This window comes from Carex rostrata, chromosome 16 (genome assembly GCF_964058835.1).
Source record: "Carex rostrata chromosome 16, lpCarRost1.2, whole genome shotgun sequence".
NCBI lineage: Eukaryota > Viridiplantae > Streptophyta > Magnoliopsida > Poales > Cyperaceae > Carex > Carex rostrata.
This window is the reverse complement of record NC_135933.1, coordinates 8,752,406-8,772,722: the sequence shown is the minus strand read 5'-3', so window position 1 is coordinate 8,772,722 and position 20,317 is coordinate 8,752,406. Positions and strand designations below refer to the sequence as shown.

At 36.0% G+C, this 20,317-nt stretch overlaps 2 protein-coding genes across 4 annotated transcripts; one reads left to right on the top strand and one right to left on the bottom strand.

Moving 5' to 3' along the window:
* Positions 1-10,792: 10,792 nt before the first annotated feature.
* On the bottom strand, positions 10,793-13,036 carry LOC144567337 (serine/threonine-protein kinase AFC1-like). 2 transcript variants are annotated; one of them, XM_078317444.1, is made up of 5 exons: positions 12,310-13,036; positions 11,681-11,772; positions 11,439-11,595; positions 10,965-11,067; positions 10,793-10,853 (listed from the first exon to the last, which is right to left on the bottom strand). In XM_078317444.1, exons 1-4 carry the CDS (start codon positions 12,326-12,328, stop codon positions 11,045-11,047), a joined length of 291 nt encoding a protein of 96 aa, XP_078173570.1. In that variant the 5' UTR covers positions 12,329-13,036; the 3' UTR covers positions 10,793-10,853; positions 10,965-11,044. The 2 variants fall into 2 exon arrangements, 1 of the variants encoding a protein (XP_078173570.1); XR_013515398.1 differs by lacking the exon at positions 11,681-11,772.
* A 1,342-nt stretch (positions 13,037-14,378) lies between these two features.
* On the top strand, positions 14,379-19,706 carry PTAC3 (plastid transcriptionally active 3). 2 transcript variants are annotated; one of them, XR_013515382.1, is made up of 13 exons: positions 14,379-14,812; positions 14,930-15,101; positions 15,194-15,411; positions 15,515-15,578; positions 15,775-15,847; positions 16,406-16,483; positions 16,587-16,744; positions 16,898-17,066; positions 17,160-17,625; positions 17,745-18,159; positions 18,368-18,571; positions 18,818-18,951; positions 19,221-19,706. XR_013515382.1 is itself a non-coding variant. In XM_078317368.1 (13 exons), the coding sequence occupies exons 1-13, from the start codon at positions 14,426-14,428 to the stop codon at positions 19,390-19,392; spliced, it is 2,706 nt and encodes a 901-aa protein (XP_078173494.1). In that variant the 5' UTR covers positions 14,380-14,425; the 3' UTR covers positions 19,393-19,706. The 2 variants fall into 2 exon arrangements, 1 of the variants encoding a protein (XP_078173494.1); XM_078317368.1 differs by having other exon boundaries at positions 14,380-14,812; positions 17,745-18,155.
* The last annotated feature ends 611 nt before the right edge of the window (positions 19,707-20,317 follow it).

Sequence of the window (20,317 nt, the reverse complement as noted above, 5' to 3'; positions counted from 1 at the left end):
ATAGGAGTAATTCTTTATTTTGTTGTCTACAACGTTCAAAATTAAATAACCGTTAATTAACGGATAGAACTTACAAGTTACTCCGTTAATCTTCGTGCGGAAGCGGATCTTGCGAGTGGAGCAGTATCACTGGTTCTGCAAAGAATCACAAGCCGAAGCCGGAAGCCCTGTGTTTTCCACGACCTAAAACCTTCAATCCTTAACAGAGTGCTTCTTGGTGCTCTCTATCTTTTCTCTCTAATTTTGGCTGTTACTATTCACACGTTTTTCTTATTATTTTTTTTTGAGAGAGAGATATGAATGGTTTATATAAAACCAATGCACCTATTCATAAAAGGGTTGGCATCTATTCATAACGGGTCGGATATTGGATTTGGGTTTCCCATAACGGGTGTACCTTTTAATAAATCCAACATCTCCCACTCGCACAAAATGGGATACCCGCTATAAACTAAGAGAACGTAATATCTAATCTCTGTTAAAATTCATACAAGGAAATAGGCCGTGACCAGCATATCTTAATTTGAGAGTCTATGTTGTTATCCAACTGTTAAGTATGTATAACAACATCTAAGTAGAGTAAATATGCAGTACCCCAGATCATCAAGTTACATTTTTTAAGTATCACAAGATCTATTTTATTTATTGATACAACCATACTTATATATTCACAATTATGTTACATAAACATAATTGGTGCACCAGTGAATATAACCTAATGTAACACTCAAATGATCTTTTCTTTTATCTAGAATCTCTTCATTCCAAATCAATTGCTATCCAGATATGTTCTATTAGATCGCATCATACATGATCATCAGCAACATTCCAAAATAACTAATTGAAAATAAATTTCAAGGTATTTAGTAAAAAATCAAAGAGTACTCTGAGATCCTTTTGATCTCGCGGGTCTCACACAACAAAGAAGAAGAGATCATATCTTCTGTTACCCTGTTGGTCAATTGCACATATGGTATGAAACATATGTTACAGTATTACTCTCCATTTCTTATGGAGCGTATGTCTAATTTAAAATCCAATACCGTACAAGTGATAGTTCAGATATACATAATATCTAACTTGAGTCCACAACTCTACTGATCATATAAATTCAATAACAGGACTCCCACTTGGCATAAGACAGTTAAGGTGAATAGTGGGTATTTCACCTTCGGTCATAATAATATATTCATATGACCTCATCTTGATTTTCTATTAAGGCGATGTATATTTTAAGCACTTGCTCTCACATTTTGTATCATGTCTAGCTTAAAATCGATCTTATTTCTATGTCCTACCAAGACATAGAAGCGATTGCCTGTGTAAGAAGGCCAATCAACTGTCTGACATACCTTTCATTTTATATCTCATGTGTTATGCTAAATATAATGATATTAAATAATTTGTAACAATTATAACATAAATATATAAGTAAATAGCATTCATTGCATTTATCCCACAAATACAAATATACATAATATATACTGTTTAATCAAAATATATATATAACTACAATCTACGTAACCATAGAGATTTCACATGGCCAATAAACACATCTCTAGGTATTGCCTTTGTAAAAGGATCTGCCACCATTTTGTGTGTAGATATGTATTGCATGCAAACTTGCTTTCTCGCCACCATGTCTCTAACGAAGTTATACTTAGTATCAATGTGTTTGGTCTTTGAGTGATACTTGGGATCTTTTGTATAAGCGATTGCTGCTTGGCTATCGCTGTATACCAACACTGAGTTAGTTTCATTCTCACCGAAACCCAAGTGATTCAAAAATCTTTTAAGCCAAACTGCTTCTTGTATTGCTGCTGAAAATGCTACAAATTCAGCTTTCATTGTGGATAAGGATATGCAACTCTGTTTCTTACTACTGCAAGAGATAACTCCATTACTAAGTAAGAAAACATAGCCTGAGGTAGATTTTCTTTCATCTAAATCTCCTCCCCAATCAGCATCTGCGTAACTCATGAGTTGTAGATTTTCTCCTTGAAAACACAATGAATAATCTGCAGACCTTTCAGATATCTAAGTATTCTTTTTACTGCTTTCCAATGGGACTGTCCTGGATTGGCTTGATATCTACTCACCATCCCAACGGCGAAACTGATATCTGGCCTTGTACACATCATAGCATACATGAGGCTGCCAACAGCACTTGAGTAAGGAACTTTTTCCATTTGTGCTTTTTCATCTGGAGTCTTTGGACACATTCTTAAACTAAGACCTTCGCCTTTTGCTATAGGAGTATCAATGGGTTTACAGTCTTGCATATAAAACTTTTCAAGTACTTTATTAATGTAATGCTCTTGTGATAGAGCTAACATCTTCTTGGAACGATCTCTTTCAATCTTCACTCCAAGAATGTATGCTGCTTCACCCATATCCTTCATATCAAAATTGGAGGATAACCATTCCTTAATGATTTGTACATACTCTTTATTGTTACTAGCCAACAGTATGTCATCCACATAAAGCGATAGAATCACAAATTTGTTTTTGGATCTTTTGACATACACACAATGGTATTCATCAATCATTTCAAAATCAAATGATATGATTGCTTGATGAAACCGAATGTACCATTGTCTGGAAGATTGCTTGAGACCATAAATGGATCTCAACAATTTGCACACTTTGTGCTCTTGTCCTTCGGCAACAAAACCGACAGGTTGTTCCATATATATCTCTTCTTCCAGATTGCCATTTAGAAATGAAGTTTTAACATCCACCTGATGCAATTCCAAATCTAAACTGGCAACGATAGCTAGTATCAACCGTATGGAAGTAAATCTTACAACAGGAGAGAAAGTCTCTTCGTAGTCTATCCCTTCTTGTTGTGTATACCCCTTAGCAACAAGACGTGCCTTATACCTCTCAATTGAGCCGTCAGCTAGACGTTTAATCTTGAGAACCCATTTGTTCCCAATTGCCTTGCGTCCTTCAGGGAGATCAACTAATTCCCAAACATTATTTGATCTCATTGACTCCATTTCTTCTTCCATTGCTTTCATCCATTTCTCTTTAGTAGGACAAGTGAGAGCCTCTCGAATATTTCTTGGCTCTTCTTCATCTTGCATGACAATCATGTAAGATTCATTTTCGATTGGAAAATGACGTTTAGGAACTCTAGCACGATTGCTATGCCTAATTTGTGATTGTGCTGAACTTGGCTCAGCATCATCTACTGACTTGCTCCCACTTGGATGAGATACTGTTGGAGGTTCAAGAATATGCACCAAACGATTTGCAACAATCAAATCATCCTGCTCCTCTACTTCATATAGAGAAAATTCCTGACCTATCTCACCTTTTCTTGGAAATTCATTTTCTAAGAAAATGACATCTCGGGACTCAAATTATGTTACACTCCCACTCGATTGTTCACCAATGAACACATAACCTTTGGAATGTTCGGAGTATCGTATAAATATACTATTTTTACCTCGTGGACCCAATTTACCATGTTGATGAGACGAATCATGAACAAAGGCAGCGCATCCCCAAGGTGTCACATCCCAAATCCCCGGGGTCTGACAGCCTGCCGCGTGTATTTATCAAGTGTCACATATACACGCAAGGCAGTGGATTTTTTATATGCATTACCAATATCCTCATTTGCTGCGTCCGTGTAATAAACCTGAAAATAATCGGGAGAGGGGGTGAGAATAAATTCCCAGTGCGAAATTTGCCACAGTTTAGATTATTGGACTTGCAATCAAACTCTATATTCAAAAATGAAACCCAAACAATAAACAATGCAAACAGATACATATAATCATAAATAACAGAATGCCAATGCTCGACAACAGTTAATTCAACCTGCAACACAGTTTACGGAATTTCCAAGATGAATTTCAAACACAACATATATATTTTGGCTTAACTCGATTCATAACTCAGTTCATTAGGGCTTGTAGCAATTACAGATGTTCTTTCGAGCTGAACCATTATCAAACCCACATCTGTAGGGTTACTGACACCTACAGATGGCCAACCGCTGGACCCTTTATCTGACACCCATCTGTAATCACTTGGCTTAACCGTTTATTAAGGTCTGGTTCGAATCACATAAAGAAAATCCTTTTTTTAGAATCGTTTCCAATATTCGTCATATTCAATCGACCGTTCAAATGCATTAACACGTAGGAGAATGCCACAGAGCCATAGACGTTACACATGTCACCCACGATTTCAAATCACATCTCATAACATAATCACCCTCCCTCGTCCCAACCGGTACTGGGCATATCGAGGGCCGTTCACCTAAGGCCATTTAGGATCCTGTGAATCCAAGTCAGCATACAGCCCGACTTGGCAAATTCATTGGATCCAAGTGCTTAACTTCGTAAATCCATTCACATACATATCCAAATCAAATCGTGGTGACTTTCAATCAAAATCAGATCATAATCGATCGACACAACCTATAACCATACCAGCATGCAAATCATTCAATTCAGATCAATTCAAGTTTAATTTGATTGGGCTATGCAAATGCTTTACACAATTCAGTGATGCAATCAATGATATTCAACATGACAAACGAATACACAGTTTAATTCTTGAAAATAAAGTATCAAACAAGTCCAAGAATCCCGCACCTTATTATGACGAGCGTACCGCTTAATTTAAAGATCAGGCGTCTCGAATTGCCTCGCGAAATCTGGCTCGACTGAGCCTACACCTATATTATACGATTACTTGGTTTAGTTCGGTTACATTCTCAAAACTTAATTTCCAAAAGCCGTCTTTCAATTCGTCAATTCTTTTATACCTTTCGGCTCATTTATAATCATTTTAATTCAAGTCCAATTCCAAATTTATATATACACATCATGTCATATTCATTTCAATTCGATTCAAGTATATCCCAACCGCAAAGTCACGGCTATCATTCATATAAATTCACATCTTTTTCATATTGGTCCTCAATTAATCTAATTTAAAGACCCATAATTTAGTAAAGGTTTAAGCCTCCTATTTAAAATTTACAATTCATTTCAATATTTCAAGGCTTATGAAATTACAAGCCCAATTCAATTATGCATTTATTAAAGGCCCATAGCCCTTAATCCATTTATCTATATTTTTATACATGTCATTTCGGCCCAGCAAGGAAGAGGCCCAAAGTCTAATTAATATACATCAATTCAAAGCCGAAATAACCATATTTCATATCAGATTTTCATAGAGGCCCCTCTACTTAATTTATTTACACCAACAAGGGTAATTAGCATAACCACAACATAGCAATTCAAAGAGGAAATTTGCACCATGTCAGCACGGCATCAAGCACCAGAAAAATGAGAGAAATAACTCATTTCAAATTAGAACAAGGCAGCACCTATGTACTGACCCGCACAGAATAGCCTACGACATCAATGGTCAAAACAGGGAGGTAAGGTCACAACAAGGAAACAAGGAAACCTCATTGCTTCCGGGAAAATCAACAACCCGGCAAGTAAGCACAACACTTCATAAACTCGATACAACAACAAATCGAGCAGTCAAATAGAAAATTAGAATATTAACCCGATACAGGAATTCATAAGGCAGCAAGGTACGTGATAAAAACGGCCGGGTCTCGAGGTTGGGCCTCACTTCATGGCCGTCAAGATTGAATAAGCCAACACCCAATTAAGCGTCTCCAAACACCAATTTAGCACCGAGAGACAGCACCAATCAAGCCGAGGCAGCACACATCCTCAACCCTAGAAACTAGGGTTTCATGGGAGGGGAGGGGGGCAGAAACTGAGAGAGAGAGGGGGTGGCTGTGGCTCTCATGGGCAGAGAGGAAGAGAGGAGAGATCAGAGACGGGTCCGGTGGGGTTCGCCGGCGACGGGAGAGGGCGGAGGGAAGAGGGGGCGGAGCCCCTCTGTTTCTTTGGCGTAGAAAGAGGAAAATGGGGGCGCTGATTTGGGGGGTTCTGTCACGTAGAGGGAGAGGAGAGAAAGAGAGAAGGAGAGGTTTAATGGGCTGCATCAAGATTCGTGCTGCAGCAAAATCTAATGGCCTAAATAATTCATAATTTAAACATTGTTTCTTTTAATTGGTTTTAATTCCGTTTCTTTCATAAATTCAAATCGAAAGTTCATAATTTTTTGTAACTATATTTGTACATATAATTTGTGTATTTATCTCTCAATTTAAGATTCGAATAATTCGTTCTCAATTTATATAATTTTTATATATTCCATTAACTCTCTAAAATTCCTAAATGAACTAGTTTTATAAATTCTAAAATCCAATTGTACGAATAATTTCGTATAATTATGCTCTTATTTGGAATTCAATTTATTTATTTATTTACACGAATCTAATTAAATAAATTTCTTCTTTCCTAAAACTTAAAAAGAATTGTAACGAATTTTCTAAGTTTCTAATTTACCGAATAATTATAATTTTATTCCTAGTGCTATATTTTATTTTATGTTTAAACTCTAAATTTTAATATACATAATTTCATACTTCCTTTATATTTCGAAATTTTAGTTTCATTTTAGTCGGTCAGAAAATTCCCGAACGATCGTTAAGTTAATTAAACTTTTTATTTAAGCCAAATGATCAATTTAGAAATTTTAATCAAGTTTGAAAATTTCAGAATGTAACACAAGGTCTCAGATTACTAAGATCTGGTTTTCTATTAGTCCAAAGTTCATAAGGAGTTGAAGAAACAGATTTAGAATATAGGCAGCAGTCAATAATGCATCACCCCAAAAATTAATTGGCAGATTTGCTTGAGCCATCATTGACCTAACCATTTCCAAAAGAGTATGGTTTCTCCTTTCAGCCACTCCGTTTTGCTGTGGAGTATATGGCATGGTTAGTTGCCTTAGTATTCCTTTTTCTTCGCACATTTGTTTGAACTCATCAGACAAATATTCGCGACCGCGATCCGTTCTTAAGGCCTTAACCTTTCTGTCTAATTGATTTTCACATAAAGTTATAAATTTTGTGAAACAAGCAAGAGCATCAGATTTATGAGATATCAAATAGACGTGACCATATTGCGTATAATCATCAATGAAGGTGATAAATTATCTACCTCCATGTCGTGCCCTGGTTCCTGTTCCAAACGGTTTTCTTGCCATTTTTCCTTTTAAACAATTTTCACATGTTGGTAGACTAACCATTTCAATTTGGCCTAACATGCCTTCCTTGGCTAATCTATCCATTCGTTGCTGTCCAATATGGCCTAATCTCATATGCCATACATTCACATCAACATTTTCATCAGTATATGATGTAATTAAAGAAAAATGGGTATTAGAAGAAGTCATCACATTAATAACATCCAGAATAATAAAACCATTCGATACATATCCATAACCATAACACACATCATCCAGATACAACTTAATACTAGTACCACACATGTTCAAAGTAAATCCAAATCTAAGAAGAACTACTACAGATACAAGATTTCATCGAATGTCAGGTGCAAAGAGAACATCATGTAAGAGGAGGGTTTGACCATCACGCATATCCAACTTGCATGTGCCTATACCCTTGACTGGTACACGAGAGTTGTTTCCTACATAAAGCCATTTTGAACCTTGCGAAATTCGACGAAAATCCACAAACAAATCACGGTCTTTGGCTACATGGTTTGTTGCCCCTGAGTCTACTGTCCACAAAGGATGAGAATCAACAATGGTCTGTTGCCCCTGAGTCTACATGGCTACATGGCTACATGGTCTGTTGCCCCTGAGTCTACAGTCCACAAAGGATGAGAATCAGCAATAAAAATAGAACTGGAAACATATGAAAAATATGAAAGTTTTTCTATAATTTGTACCTTGCAGGGCTCTTTGCATTCACGAGCATAGTGACCCTTCTTGCCACAATTGAAACACTTGATCTTGGCCTTATTATGCTTCTTAAAATTCTGAGAAGCCTTTCCCTTGCCACGATCTTGCCCCTTATGCTTTTTCTCTTGTTTGCCCTTCTGACCATAATTTGACTTACGCTTCTGGCCTTGCCCTCCATGAGAGCTTGAACCAGCCAAATGCACAGCAGATTCAGTTTCTTGAGGCTTTGATGCCTCTATACGATCTTCCTCAAGTTCCAGATGCCTTGCTGCATCGTTGAGAGTTTTAATACTCTCATTGTGGGTCAGATTCACCTTCATGTGTTCCCAAGTATGAGGAAGTGAACGAATCACTGCTTGAAGTTGTTGCTCATCAGTCAAAACATGGCCAGCGTCCTTCAACTCACTAATCATATTTGACATCTCCCTGAGATGTTGCCGCATGCTATGATTATGACGCTTCTTGTAAGTGTCAAACTTGATGGTGAGTTGTCTCAGTTTTGTAACAGAAGTTCCACCAAACTTCTGCTTCAAAGCAAGCCACATCTCTTTTGCAATCTCATATTGCCTAAACTCACGCATCACATCATTATCCATACTGCTCAGCAATGTAATACGAGCAATGGAGTTCTTCTTTTTCCAGGACTCATATGCAGCCTTATCAGCAATGTGCTTTTCAGTTGTATCTTTTTCTGGTTCGGTTAAAATATGATCCAGGACCGAAAGAACCTCTTGTTCTTCCAGGACATACTAAATTTTCATGGGCCAAATTTCATAATTATCGCCATTCAGTTTTTCACCCTTATTGAGTTCTGCCACAATATTCCTAGATGCAGATGCCATTTCACTAAGAATTTACAATTAAACTAAGTTAGGACATATCACAATTCTGATGGCTTAATACAAATTATTTAATACCTAGCATAACACTTCTAGTTTTACAACAACTGTGAAATAATTTAATAATAATAATACTTATAGATTAAAATCGAAAGATCACTAAGTTTCACAATCATCATTTAATTCTATAAATTTTATTATCATTAATTATTCACTTTGCAAAACTCCCACTGAAAATTATACATTAATATATAATTTTAACAAACAAAAAAAATTATGTAAACAGATTTTTAAAAAAATCCGTACAACAAAAAAAAAATTCATGGCTAAAATATATATATATAGATATAATATAATATATAATATATATAAACAACAAATTCCCGTTGCATAGAAAAAGTTTATCAACTTCGGTTTAATAGTATATATAATATATAGAAAGAATAACATAACAAGAAATGGATTGTTGTATAGTGGTAAGATCATTGTCTCCCAAGGGACCCAACCGGGTTCAAGCCCCAGCGGCTTCAAAAAAATTTATTTTTCGCGGTTCATGAGTAAGGTATGGATCAAGTCTATTCAGGTTGAACCGGTGCATACACCTCTCCATTCCTACAGTAATGGACATATCTATTGCTGCCGTTTGAACTAGAAATGGATTATGTACAATCCAGAAGTATAAAAATTGTACACACTGATCATGAACTATCAAATCCAAAAAATGGTTCTTTGGACGGTTGTGATTCATTTGGACCAAAAAAATAGTTCTTTGGACGGTTGTGATTCATTTGGACCAAAAAATTGTCCAACCAGTTGTATTGGATCTATAATAAACTAAAAATGCATTGTTTTGCTTTGCATCTCCCATTTCCACTATACAACATCACTGTTTTGCAATGCATCTCCAAAAGATACATTTAAAAAATCTTCAAAAAACAGTGAATACAAATAAATATGTTTTAAAAATAAAATACGTATTTAGATTTTCAAATCTGTATCATATATTAAATTAAAATTTGCATCCAAATTAACGGATTAAAATAAAATTCGTATCTGATATAATAAAATAAAATCCGTATCCAAATTCGTTCCATATATTAAAATAAAATTTGTATTTAGTACTAAAACCAGAATACATGCTTTAACCTGGCTCTGATACCAATGTTAATTAACGGATAGAACTTACAAGTTACTCCGTTAATCTTCATGCGGAAGCGGATCTTGCGAGTGGAGCAGTATCACTGGTTTTGCAAGGAATCATAAGCCGAAGCCGGAAACCCTGCGTTTTCCACGACCTAAAACCTTCAATCCTTAACAGAGTGCTCTCTATCTTTTCTCTCTAATTTTGGCTGTTACTATTCACACGTTTTTCTTATTATTTTTTTTGAGGGAGAGAGAGATATGAATGGTTTATATAAAACTAATGCACCTATTCATAAAGGGTTGGCATCTATTCATAACGGGTCGGATATTGGATTTGGGTTTCCCATAACGGGCGTACCTTTTAATAAATCCAACAATAACATTAACTAAAATAAAATAAGAATGAATTTAAAATACACAAGATATATTAATCATTCTTTGTAAATATAGAAATAGTTTTATAATATTTTAAACCACTGATTGGTTCTTATAAAAGTTTATATATCGCTGTTTTTCTCAGTATTGCTATTAATATACTTTTTAGGCCAATATCAGAGAAAGTTTGCTTCTATCAAATCGCTCAATTCAATAACATTCTACCTTGCTCTATATAATTATAATACCATGTTTATGAGGATATATGATTCATGCATAAAAAAACATACAGTATTTGATACGAGCCAGGACTCATTTTATTATTGTCAGTAAAAATATTCTTTTAATCAAAGGATTCTCGTAACAAAATAAAAAATTTGAACAAAGACAACTTTTATATGCATGCTTAGCATCGTAACGTTCATCAAATTGTTGAAAACATGAACCATATATATATGCTTAGAAATGCAACTAGACACAGATACCATGTTAGCAAGCAAAATAACTCTAAAAGACCTAAAAAGACGAGTAACTTTTACCATAAGACTAGTTAACACTTAGATACTCTCTAGGATTACAATCATCTACTATAATTCTCTAGTAAAGAAAGGATGACGAAAATCAACGAGATCACCAGCAGATCGAGTGGTCTACATTCTCTCTCACCAGATCCTGTCAAAAAGAAATAACACCACGTACCGGTGTAAGATACCGCATCAGAAAACCAATATCAAACTCAAAAATTGAAATTGAAGTGCACAGAAGGTGAACCGCGCACCATACCTTAAAGCAAGGGACTTTCAAAACAGCTTTCATGCTTTCCAGTGACATGCAACCTTTGGGCCAGTTCAGCCTTCATCTTCTCACAAACTTCTCAGCATGTCGACTGCAACAACCAACAGGTAAAGTAGGCACATCAAACTGACTATCAGATAAGTACTTAGAATGAGCCTAAAAGAGAGGTAAAGGTTCTTAAAAAATTGCATTTCTCCATCATAGCCAAGTGTTCTAAATCTTCATGTGTTTGAAAATTGAAATAGCACGTTCCCCTGAAAAACAAAATTGCTATTTTTAGAAGATGCTATCAAGTCACTTGTCAAACAGATCAAATAAGACTTTCCATTAGGACAATACCGAGCAAAGTTCAACTATGATCGATGCAGCCCACACTCCAAATATCAATAATGAAGAAAACATAATGAAGCAACATAACAATAATGAAGAAAACAATAGCAAATAACAATAAGGGTTGCTTACCAAGAATGACCTCAGGTGCCCGATAATGCCTTGTGGATACAACACAAGTATTTTGTGGGCTGTCAACTGTAGTGCCACCAAAATCAATAACCTTGATAGAACTCGACTTTGGCAGATGAATGTAATAAGATCCTTCCTTTGGAGACTCCGATGTTACCTACAAGTGTACACTACAGGTTAAACACCTCATTTATGAAATACAGAGCAACTACATGCGGCAACAAATACAAATGTCGCAATACTTTGTAGTCGGGTACTTTAATGTACTCTGGCGAAACAAGTAGTCCGTTCTCTGGCTTTAAATCAGTGTGAATAAGACGCAAATCATGCAAGACTGCAAGGAAGCAAATAGCATTAACTAATGAATAAAAGATAAAACCTGATTGTCACTTCTAGCCTTTATATTCTTTTAATTATGTTGTACTCAATTTCTCCATAAATATTTAATATAATACTCTGCGACTACCAGGAAAAAAATTTCTCTGTTAACTACACATTATTAATAAAAAAATTTTGATAACAACAATTGTCTCGCCAACTCACGGACTAGATTAATGGGGAACCCACGGTAATTATTTTCTCGAAGAAAATCGAACAAACTGGGCCCCAACTTCTCAAACACCTGTTAAACCATCCATGTTGAATTTGATTTGTCATTTAAACCAGCCCAAGCTAATTTTTTTTTTTTTTTTTTGAAAAAAACATTAGTCATAATTTATTATGATCTTATAAATTACAATACAGATATGATTAGGATACTCGAACCAGTTCCTTACTTGCACACAGCTGCAAACCACAACATCTAATCCATGAAAAACAAACAGAAAATATAACCAAAGATGGATAGGAGTGCATGAACTGAGGGACATACCGGGATCTAGCTGGCTCATAATTGCCAAGCTGTTGAAGGATACCAATCTCCATATACTGTTTAATGCCGCGGATAATTTTGATAGCGACCATCTCTTTTCTTTCTCTGTCCCAACATTCTAGCACCTGACCAAAAGTACCTAACACACACCAAAAAAAATGCATCAAATAATTGATTGATTGCTTGATTATTTCTAAGTAAATTTGACTGATAATACAGTCAAACTTACCTTCACCCATTTTGCTATGGATTTTGTCTGAAAAATATAGAGGAAACATAAGTTAGAAAGGGAGCATACTGATGTTCACAGTAAGTAGGTAACATTAGACCCTCCAAATTTCAGATTTGAAACTATTAAAATTTTATATCTTACACATATATTAAATGAAATCTGCATTAAGCCATTATTAATTTTGCTACTCGCAAGAATCACTGACAAATAAATAAGAAACTGTGGGTAACAAATTTTTAGAAATGTAATTACAGTGTGAGGTCAGGTTATGGCCAACAGAAAAAACATAACGTCCATCTTTATCATCCTCTCTCAATGGAGGTGAGGAGAACCCAGCAATTTCCTTGCCAGGCTTAAATGCTGGCACAGAACCAGCTTCTTGGGCACAAATTAGACCTAATTGAACCTACACAGAACTATACAGTTTACTTCTTCTAGATCTTAAACAGTGGTTACTCTCACAAACAGAGTGACAACTTTTATCCTCATTATTATTATAAGGAGAGTGAGTCTATGGTACTATGCATATCACGGGTTGTTACTGTGCTACGGCTCTATATTCGAGTTTTCAAATTCTAATGGTCGATCCGAACCGTTCATCTTGTTCTCCATATTAATATGTGTTTGGAGACCAAATTTTACATTTTTTGAAATTCTTTTACTTTTTTTTTAGATATTTAGAAAATCACTTGATCTGAAAATTCTGGACCATCCAAAAACAGTGATTTTCAATAAATCTAAAAAAATAGTAAAAAAATTAAAAAAAATGTAAAATTTGGTCTCCAAATACATATTAATATAAAGAACAAGATGAACGGTTCAGAAATTATGTCAAAAAAATATTGTAACTTGTTGTAACTCAAAAATTGTTGTAACTTGATCCCTCCTCTAAAAAATTACTGTGTTTATTATATCTTTATAAGAAATTATGAATATTATTGTGCTAAATATATTAAGTTTTATTCAACTTTTTTGAAGAAATTTATAGATTGTTACATATTCTGAAAGTGAAATGTGGAATACTCTTAACTCTCCAGATTTCGTACTAAATAAAGGTATCACAGAAGATTCGCTTTAAATATATTAGTTTCAATCTCTTTCACTTGTTTTGACAGTAAGAAATTAAGAATAAAGTACAAAGAGTTAGGCTGGGGTGCTATGGATAGCATAGTGGCCTCCCGTGCTACGGCTCAATATTCAAGTTTTCAAAATCCAAATGGTCGATCCGAACCGTTCATTGTTTAATCCATATTGAAATGTGCTTGGAGACCAAATTTTACATTTTTTGGAATTTTTTTACTATTTATTAAGCATTTTTGAAACCGCTGTTTTTCAGTGGTGCAGAATTTTAATAAAAACAACGATTTTGAAACCATCTTAATAAATAGCAAAAAAATTCCAAAAAATGTAAAATTTGGTCTCCAAGCACATTTCAATATGGATTAAACAATGAACGGTTCGGATCGACCGTTTGGATTTTGAAAACTTGAATATTGAGCCGTAGCACGGGAGGCTACTATGCTATCCATAGCACCCCAGCCTAACTCAAGTACAAAATAAAACTCTCTTACCAATCCCTCTGATTGTGTGCCTAGATAAGGCAAGACCGTCCGATCTGAAATACTGAACTGATCAGTCATCCAAACCCCTGCCGTGTCCGAATTTTTATAATGAGTTTGCATCCGGTTCGTTCGTTTTATATTAGCACTAATCATAATGAAATCTCATACATTACAGTTTTGGTCCGGATTCTGATCGGACGGTGTGGATTCAAACTCATCAAACGGGGAGGTAGTGCATGGTATCCGGACTCGCCGTGTCTGCACTACCCAGCGGAATCTAATAAAAACCCTACTTGAACCCCCACTCCTTATCCGCTCTCCTATGGCGTTTCCCCTCCCCTCCACCACCCCGCGCTTCCCTCATTTCTCCCCTCCTTTCTCTTCAAGCCGCACCTTAAGGCTCACTGTAGTCTCCGCCATTGCCTCCGAGAAAAAATCCCGAAGGAAGAAGAAGCAGAAGTCAGACAATGACGATGAACAACCTTCTTCCTCCACCTCTTCCTCCCTGTCCAGGTTCGTTGCATCGGCAGCTGAGAAGACGCTGAGATTCTCCTTAATAGACGAGCTGATGGAGCGTGCAAGGAAACGCGACACGGCTGGCGTGGCCAATGCCATCCGTGACATGGTAGCGGCCGGGCTCAGCCCTGGGCCCCGCTCCTTCCATGGTCTTGTCGTTTCCCATTCGCTGAATGGAGATATTGAAGGCGCGGTATCACCCATTATCAATTGAATTCCTGCTTGATCTGTGTAAATTCAGACATTTTAATATACGTCCCATGCTCAATTTGGGTTCCATTATATTTGATGGATTCTTTGTTCAATTCAGATGGAATCTTTCAGAAGGGAGCTGAGTGCGGGTCTACGCCCTCTCCATGAGACCTTTGTTGCACTAATTCGTTTGTTTGCCTCTAAAGGCCTTGCGACTAGAGGCATGGAAGTCCTTACTGCCATGGCAAAGTCAAAGTATGATATTCGCATGGCCTGGCACATTCTTGTTGGTATGTAATATATAAATAAGCAGAAAAGAAAACCAGTACCAGCAGTAACATTTTCATTACATTTTTTGTTTTTCTTTTCATGTTTTTTTCAGAGGAGCTCTTAAGTAATAATTATCTCGAAGAAGCCAATATTGTGTTTATTAAAGGAGCAGAAGGGGGTATGAGGGCCTCCGATGAGCTATATGATCTCATGATTGTAGAGGATTGTAAAGCTGGGGACCACTCTAATGCTCTGACAATTGCATATGAAATGGAGGCTGCTGGTAGAATGGCGACCACCTTCCATTTCAATTGTCTTCTTAGTGTTCAGGTAAAACCCAGATTTTTTTATTCTTACATTCATTATTATTGTCAACCAAGCTTAAATATTTCCTAATTCGGCCAATAGCTATTAATTGGGTTATTTCATGCAGGCTACATGTCAAACGCCAGAAATAGCACTTGAAACATTTGATAATATGGAATATTCGGGTGAAGGTATGGCCATATTTTTGTTATCTGCAGATGAGTTCTTTCAATTTGTCTAGATGAGAGATTGCACGTACCGGACAATTGATTTCTTTACATATTTATTGCAAAATAGCTTTCTTTGTTTTTATACCACATATGCTGTGCTGTTATGCTTTGTAGAATGGGAACCTTACTAAGCTTCAATTAATTGTACTTCTTACAGACAGTATGAAACCTGATACAGAGAGCTATAATTGGGTAATACAAGCATTTACTAGAGCTGAGACCTATGACAGGTTCGCATCTAATCCATTCATTAGTCTTGGATTGCAGCAGCATGCTTTTAATTGGAGAAATTAATTCCTGTGTTATCCATAAAATACAAAATCTGTACCTTTTCATAATTGCCAAGAAGACACTACCTTCTTGGAAAACTTAAAATGTAGGCCCTGCCTTCCCATGAATTCATAAAGGAATGAAACTAATGCCGTGACAAAATAACCATAATTATATATCTCATTTACTTTCTGAAATAGAATCATATCTTTCCATTAGATTTAATTTATCATTCATTGGTCCTTGCAGTATCACATCAATGGATCTTCAAGTAAAAGTTTAGTTACCTCTATAAAAAATTATTCTGTCGTTAACACAGTTATTTAGTATATACCAAAGATGATAAAGGCTGACTATAGGTTCAGGTCTTTGCTGATTTTTCCATCATTCTAGGAGCTTTTTTCCTTCAGTGTTTGTGGTGTGCACCAAAATATGTCCAAATTGTTATTTCTTTTAAATTTGCCCAAGTTTCAAAACTTTTGTTCAAAGATCTATTTAATTACTCTTTTTGTATATAGGTTGCAAGATGTAGTTGAACTGCTTGGAATGATGTTGGAACAGTACAAGAGATTGCAACCAAATGCCAAGACTTATGCGTAAAACTACTTCTTTTTTATTTATTAGGCATTCAAATTTGATTTTGCATTTTGGTGTTCTAAGTTTTCTAATAATACTCATGAAACTAAGATTTGTTCTTAGGTTGTTAGTGGAGTGCTTCACGAAGTACGGCCTTGTAAATGAAGCAATGCGCCATTTTCGTGCACTGAAAAGGATACCTGGAGGAACAAAAGTTCTATATCATGAAGGGAAGTATGGTGATCCTCTTTCTCTTTACTTGCGGTCTTTATGCCTTGAAGGTATTTTATGATGCTATTACTTACAGCTTTTGTTCTTGAAATTAGCCATCATTTATGTATTTTAAAAATCCTATTGTTGCTGATATTTGGGAAGTAGCCTGTTTGATGCTATTTGATAATTTAACATAATTTAACATCACTTTTTTTTATCAGGAAGAATTCCTGAGCTGCTAGAAGCTCTAGAGACTATGAGTAATGATAATCAGCCTATTGCGCCAAGGGCAATGATAGTTAATAAAAAATACCGTACATTAGTGAGTTCATGGATAGAACCTCTGCAAGAAGAAGCTGATCTTGGCTTCGAAGTTGATTATATCGCTAGGTGTGATATTTTCTAAATGAAGTCATCGACATGTATGTTACCAATAATATGGTAAGATAAAAGACACAGTCTACTAACTTTTCCTTTCTCTAGATACATAGAAGAAGGTGGCCTGACAGGAGAAAGGAAGCGATGGGTCCCACGTAGAGGAAGAGAACCACTCAACCCTGATGCCCTTGGGTTTGAGTATTCAAACCCCAGGGAAGTATCTTTCAAGGAGCATTCTCTTGAACAACTAAGGATTTACTACCTTAAAATCTTTAAGACATTACGTAATGAAGGGCCTTCTATTTTAGGCAGCGTCTCCAACATTGACATCATCAGATTGGTAGACGTGCTTAAAAAGTTGATAAAGGGACCTGGCAAGAAGGTTGGCAGACAGCCAAAGGCAGCCAGTAAAATGCTGGTAGCTGAGCTAAGGGAAGAGCTTGAAGGGCAAGGTTTGCCAACTGATGGAAACAGGACGGTGCTTTACCAGAGAGTTCAAAAGGCAAGAAGGATAAATCGCTCACGTGGGCGTCCTCTATGGGTACCTCCATTTGAAGAGAAAGAAGTAGAGGTATCTTAAAATTTTGTAAATCCTTTTGGCTAAATGCTTATATGAACAAATGTGAGACTACCAGTTTTACCATAGGTTACATATTTGTTCCTTTTTATTCTTTCTTCCTGATTTTGTAGGTGGATGAGTACTTGGAAGAATTGATATCACGGATTAAACTGCAAGATGGGAACACCGAGTTCTGGAAGAGTCGTTTTATGGGTGAGAGCACAAATGGCGATACCGAAAAAGCAATAGAAACTGAAGATGAAGATGATGATGACATTAAGGCACTAGATGATGAGGATGATGATACAGAAGAGGAGGATGAGGGAAAAGGAAGAGAAGACGATTCAGACACTGAGGAAGAGGAGCCTGGGGTGGAGGTTGAGATTGTGGAGGAGACAGATGAAAGCCCACTGACTGGGAAGGGAAATGACGACATAGAAGGTGATTCACCTGAGTTGATCGGATCTCAGCTCTTAAGGGATTGGGAAGAATCATTTTCCCGTAAGAAATCTTCGAAGAAACTTCCGCGTGTGTACTACCCAGTATGTATGATTTCTATTTTAAATGTTTATTTTCTGGTCAGACTGTCTTGTTTTGGCAATTTGTTTGATCTACATTTGTTAATTTAGTACAAAGTCTGAAAAGTCTTCGGTAGAGCTAACAGGTCCGAATTTATTTCATGTTCTGTTTTCTTTTGTCCAATGAAGCCCTTCTTATCTCTGGTTATCACATGTTTTATTTTAAATATTGATAGGTTGAAGATGACGGAGACACGTTTCCTGAGGATCCAATTGCGGCATTTAAAGAATTGAGCAAGAGCGGGTTTTTTACACCATCAGACATGTACACAGTTGCAGATGCTTGGGGATGGACTTGGGAGAAGGATTTGAAGTGCAGGAAGCCCGAGAAGTGGTCACAAGAATGGGAAGTTGATTTGGCTATTAAAGTAATGCACAAGGCAAGTTTCATTCTTTTTTATTTTAGAGAAAAGGCAGGTTTCATTTAATCTAAGGTCATACTCTATTTATTTATTATCAACCTTTGTCTTTTCTGGGTTTATGTTGGATTAAAGCTTGAATCCACTAGGGATGGGTTACAGTAAACTTCATTTAAGTCTGCAGCTGACTTTGTAATCACTTTTGCCCTTTTTTCTTACATTTCTGTCTGAATTTTTTGCATCACTTGTTACTTAATTTGCTATCAGGTCATAAAACTTGGAGGGACTCCAACCATTGGCGACTGTGCTATAATCGTGCAGGCTGCAATAAGAGCTCCTCTTCCCTCAGCATTTCCAATTATCTTACAGACTACACACAGTCTTGGTTATGTCTTTGGCAGGTAATGCATGAACTTTTTGTTTCTTCAATAATGGGGTTGATTTGGATATGTGCTGAATTACAGTCTAGACACACAAAAGGAACAAAAAAAAAAAAGAAAAAAAAAAGAGAGAAGGGGAGCTTACCTTAGTTTATCTAAAGCTCTTGGGTTATCAGTTAAACTATTAGTAGCTTTAAATCAGAATAAGTATAGTACATAGTGTAGTGAAACTCCCTGGAGTGTTCATCTTATTCTAATTATCCTGTTACCTTTTTCTTGGTGGGTTACAGTCCTTTGTACGATGAAATCGTCACACTGTGCCTTGATTTGGGGGAGTTTGACGCAGCCATTGCAGTTGTGGCTGACATGGAGACTAATGGAATCAAGGTCACTGATGAAATCCTTGATAGAGTGCTTTCTACTAAACGAGACATCCAATCGACGGAAGGACCGGAAAAATGAGATATTACTTTTTAAGTATTTCAACCTGACTGATTTTAAATAGTCTGAAGAAGTTTCCTTTCACTGCTATTATAGGTTTGCAGTTTCAAGTTTCATGTGCATTAGTGTAAACATTAGCTGTATGCCTGTGTCGCTTCGATTTCCCCTGTGAGCAAAAGGTTTAGGTGCTAAGGTGGTATTGTTGGTTTATTCCTAAATTAAAAAAAATAAATAAAGAAGAACAGGTTCGTGTGTAATGTATTAGATAGCAAATGAATTAAGTGCCAATGTTTTGATAATTTGCGTGAATATTGAAATAGAATATGTGCTGGCAACTGTTCTTGCAATTACATTCCCCCTGCTTATATACTGTGAGGTTACCACATGTTTAGCATGGTTTAATATATAGATAATGAGTACTTAAAAGTAATTGAACAGCCAATTCCACGATATTACAACTAAAGTCAGTCGGCAGTATCAAGGTTGTTATTGCGCTATTGTCAGGGCAAGCCAGTCAACAGAAATTCATAATTTTATTATATTCCAATCTGGATTTGTATGAATTGACTTGTATGTGTTCATAAGAAGGATAACTTGTTTGTCTAATTACAATAATATTTGATCGATATTTGTTAGTAATCTTAATCAAATTAGTCAACGTTACTTGTATGTATTGCATGATTGTTATTATAAAGCATTTTAATGTTGCGAGAATTGCTATGTTATTATGTACTTATAATGCAAAATGATTTAATGTTTATTCATGTTATGCATGTTCTGATGTTTTTAATATTTTAACAAAGAATTTAAAATATGATTTGAATCGATTCAGAATTCGTTTTAAATAGATTTTACATTTGGGTCCCACGATGATCCGGATCCAAATTTGATCCAATAACAGCCCTATCGTCTTGTGGTCCCTACAGATGATTACTTCTTACTTGCC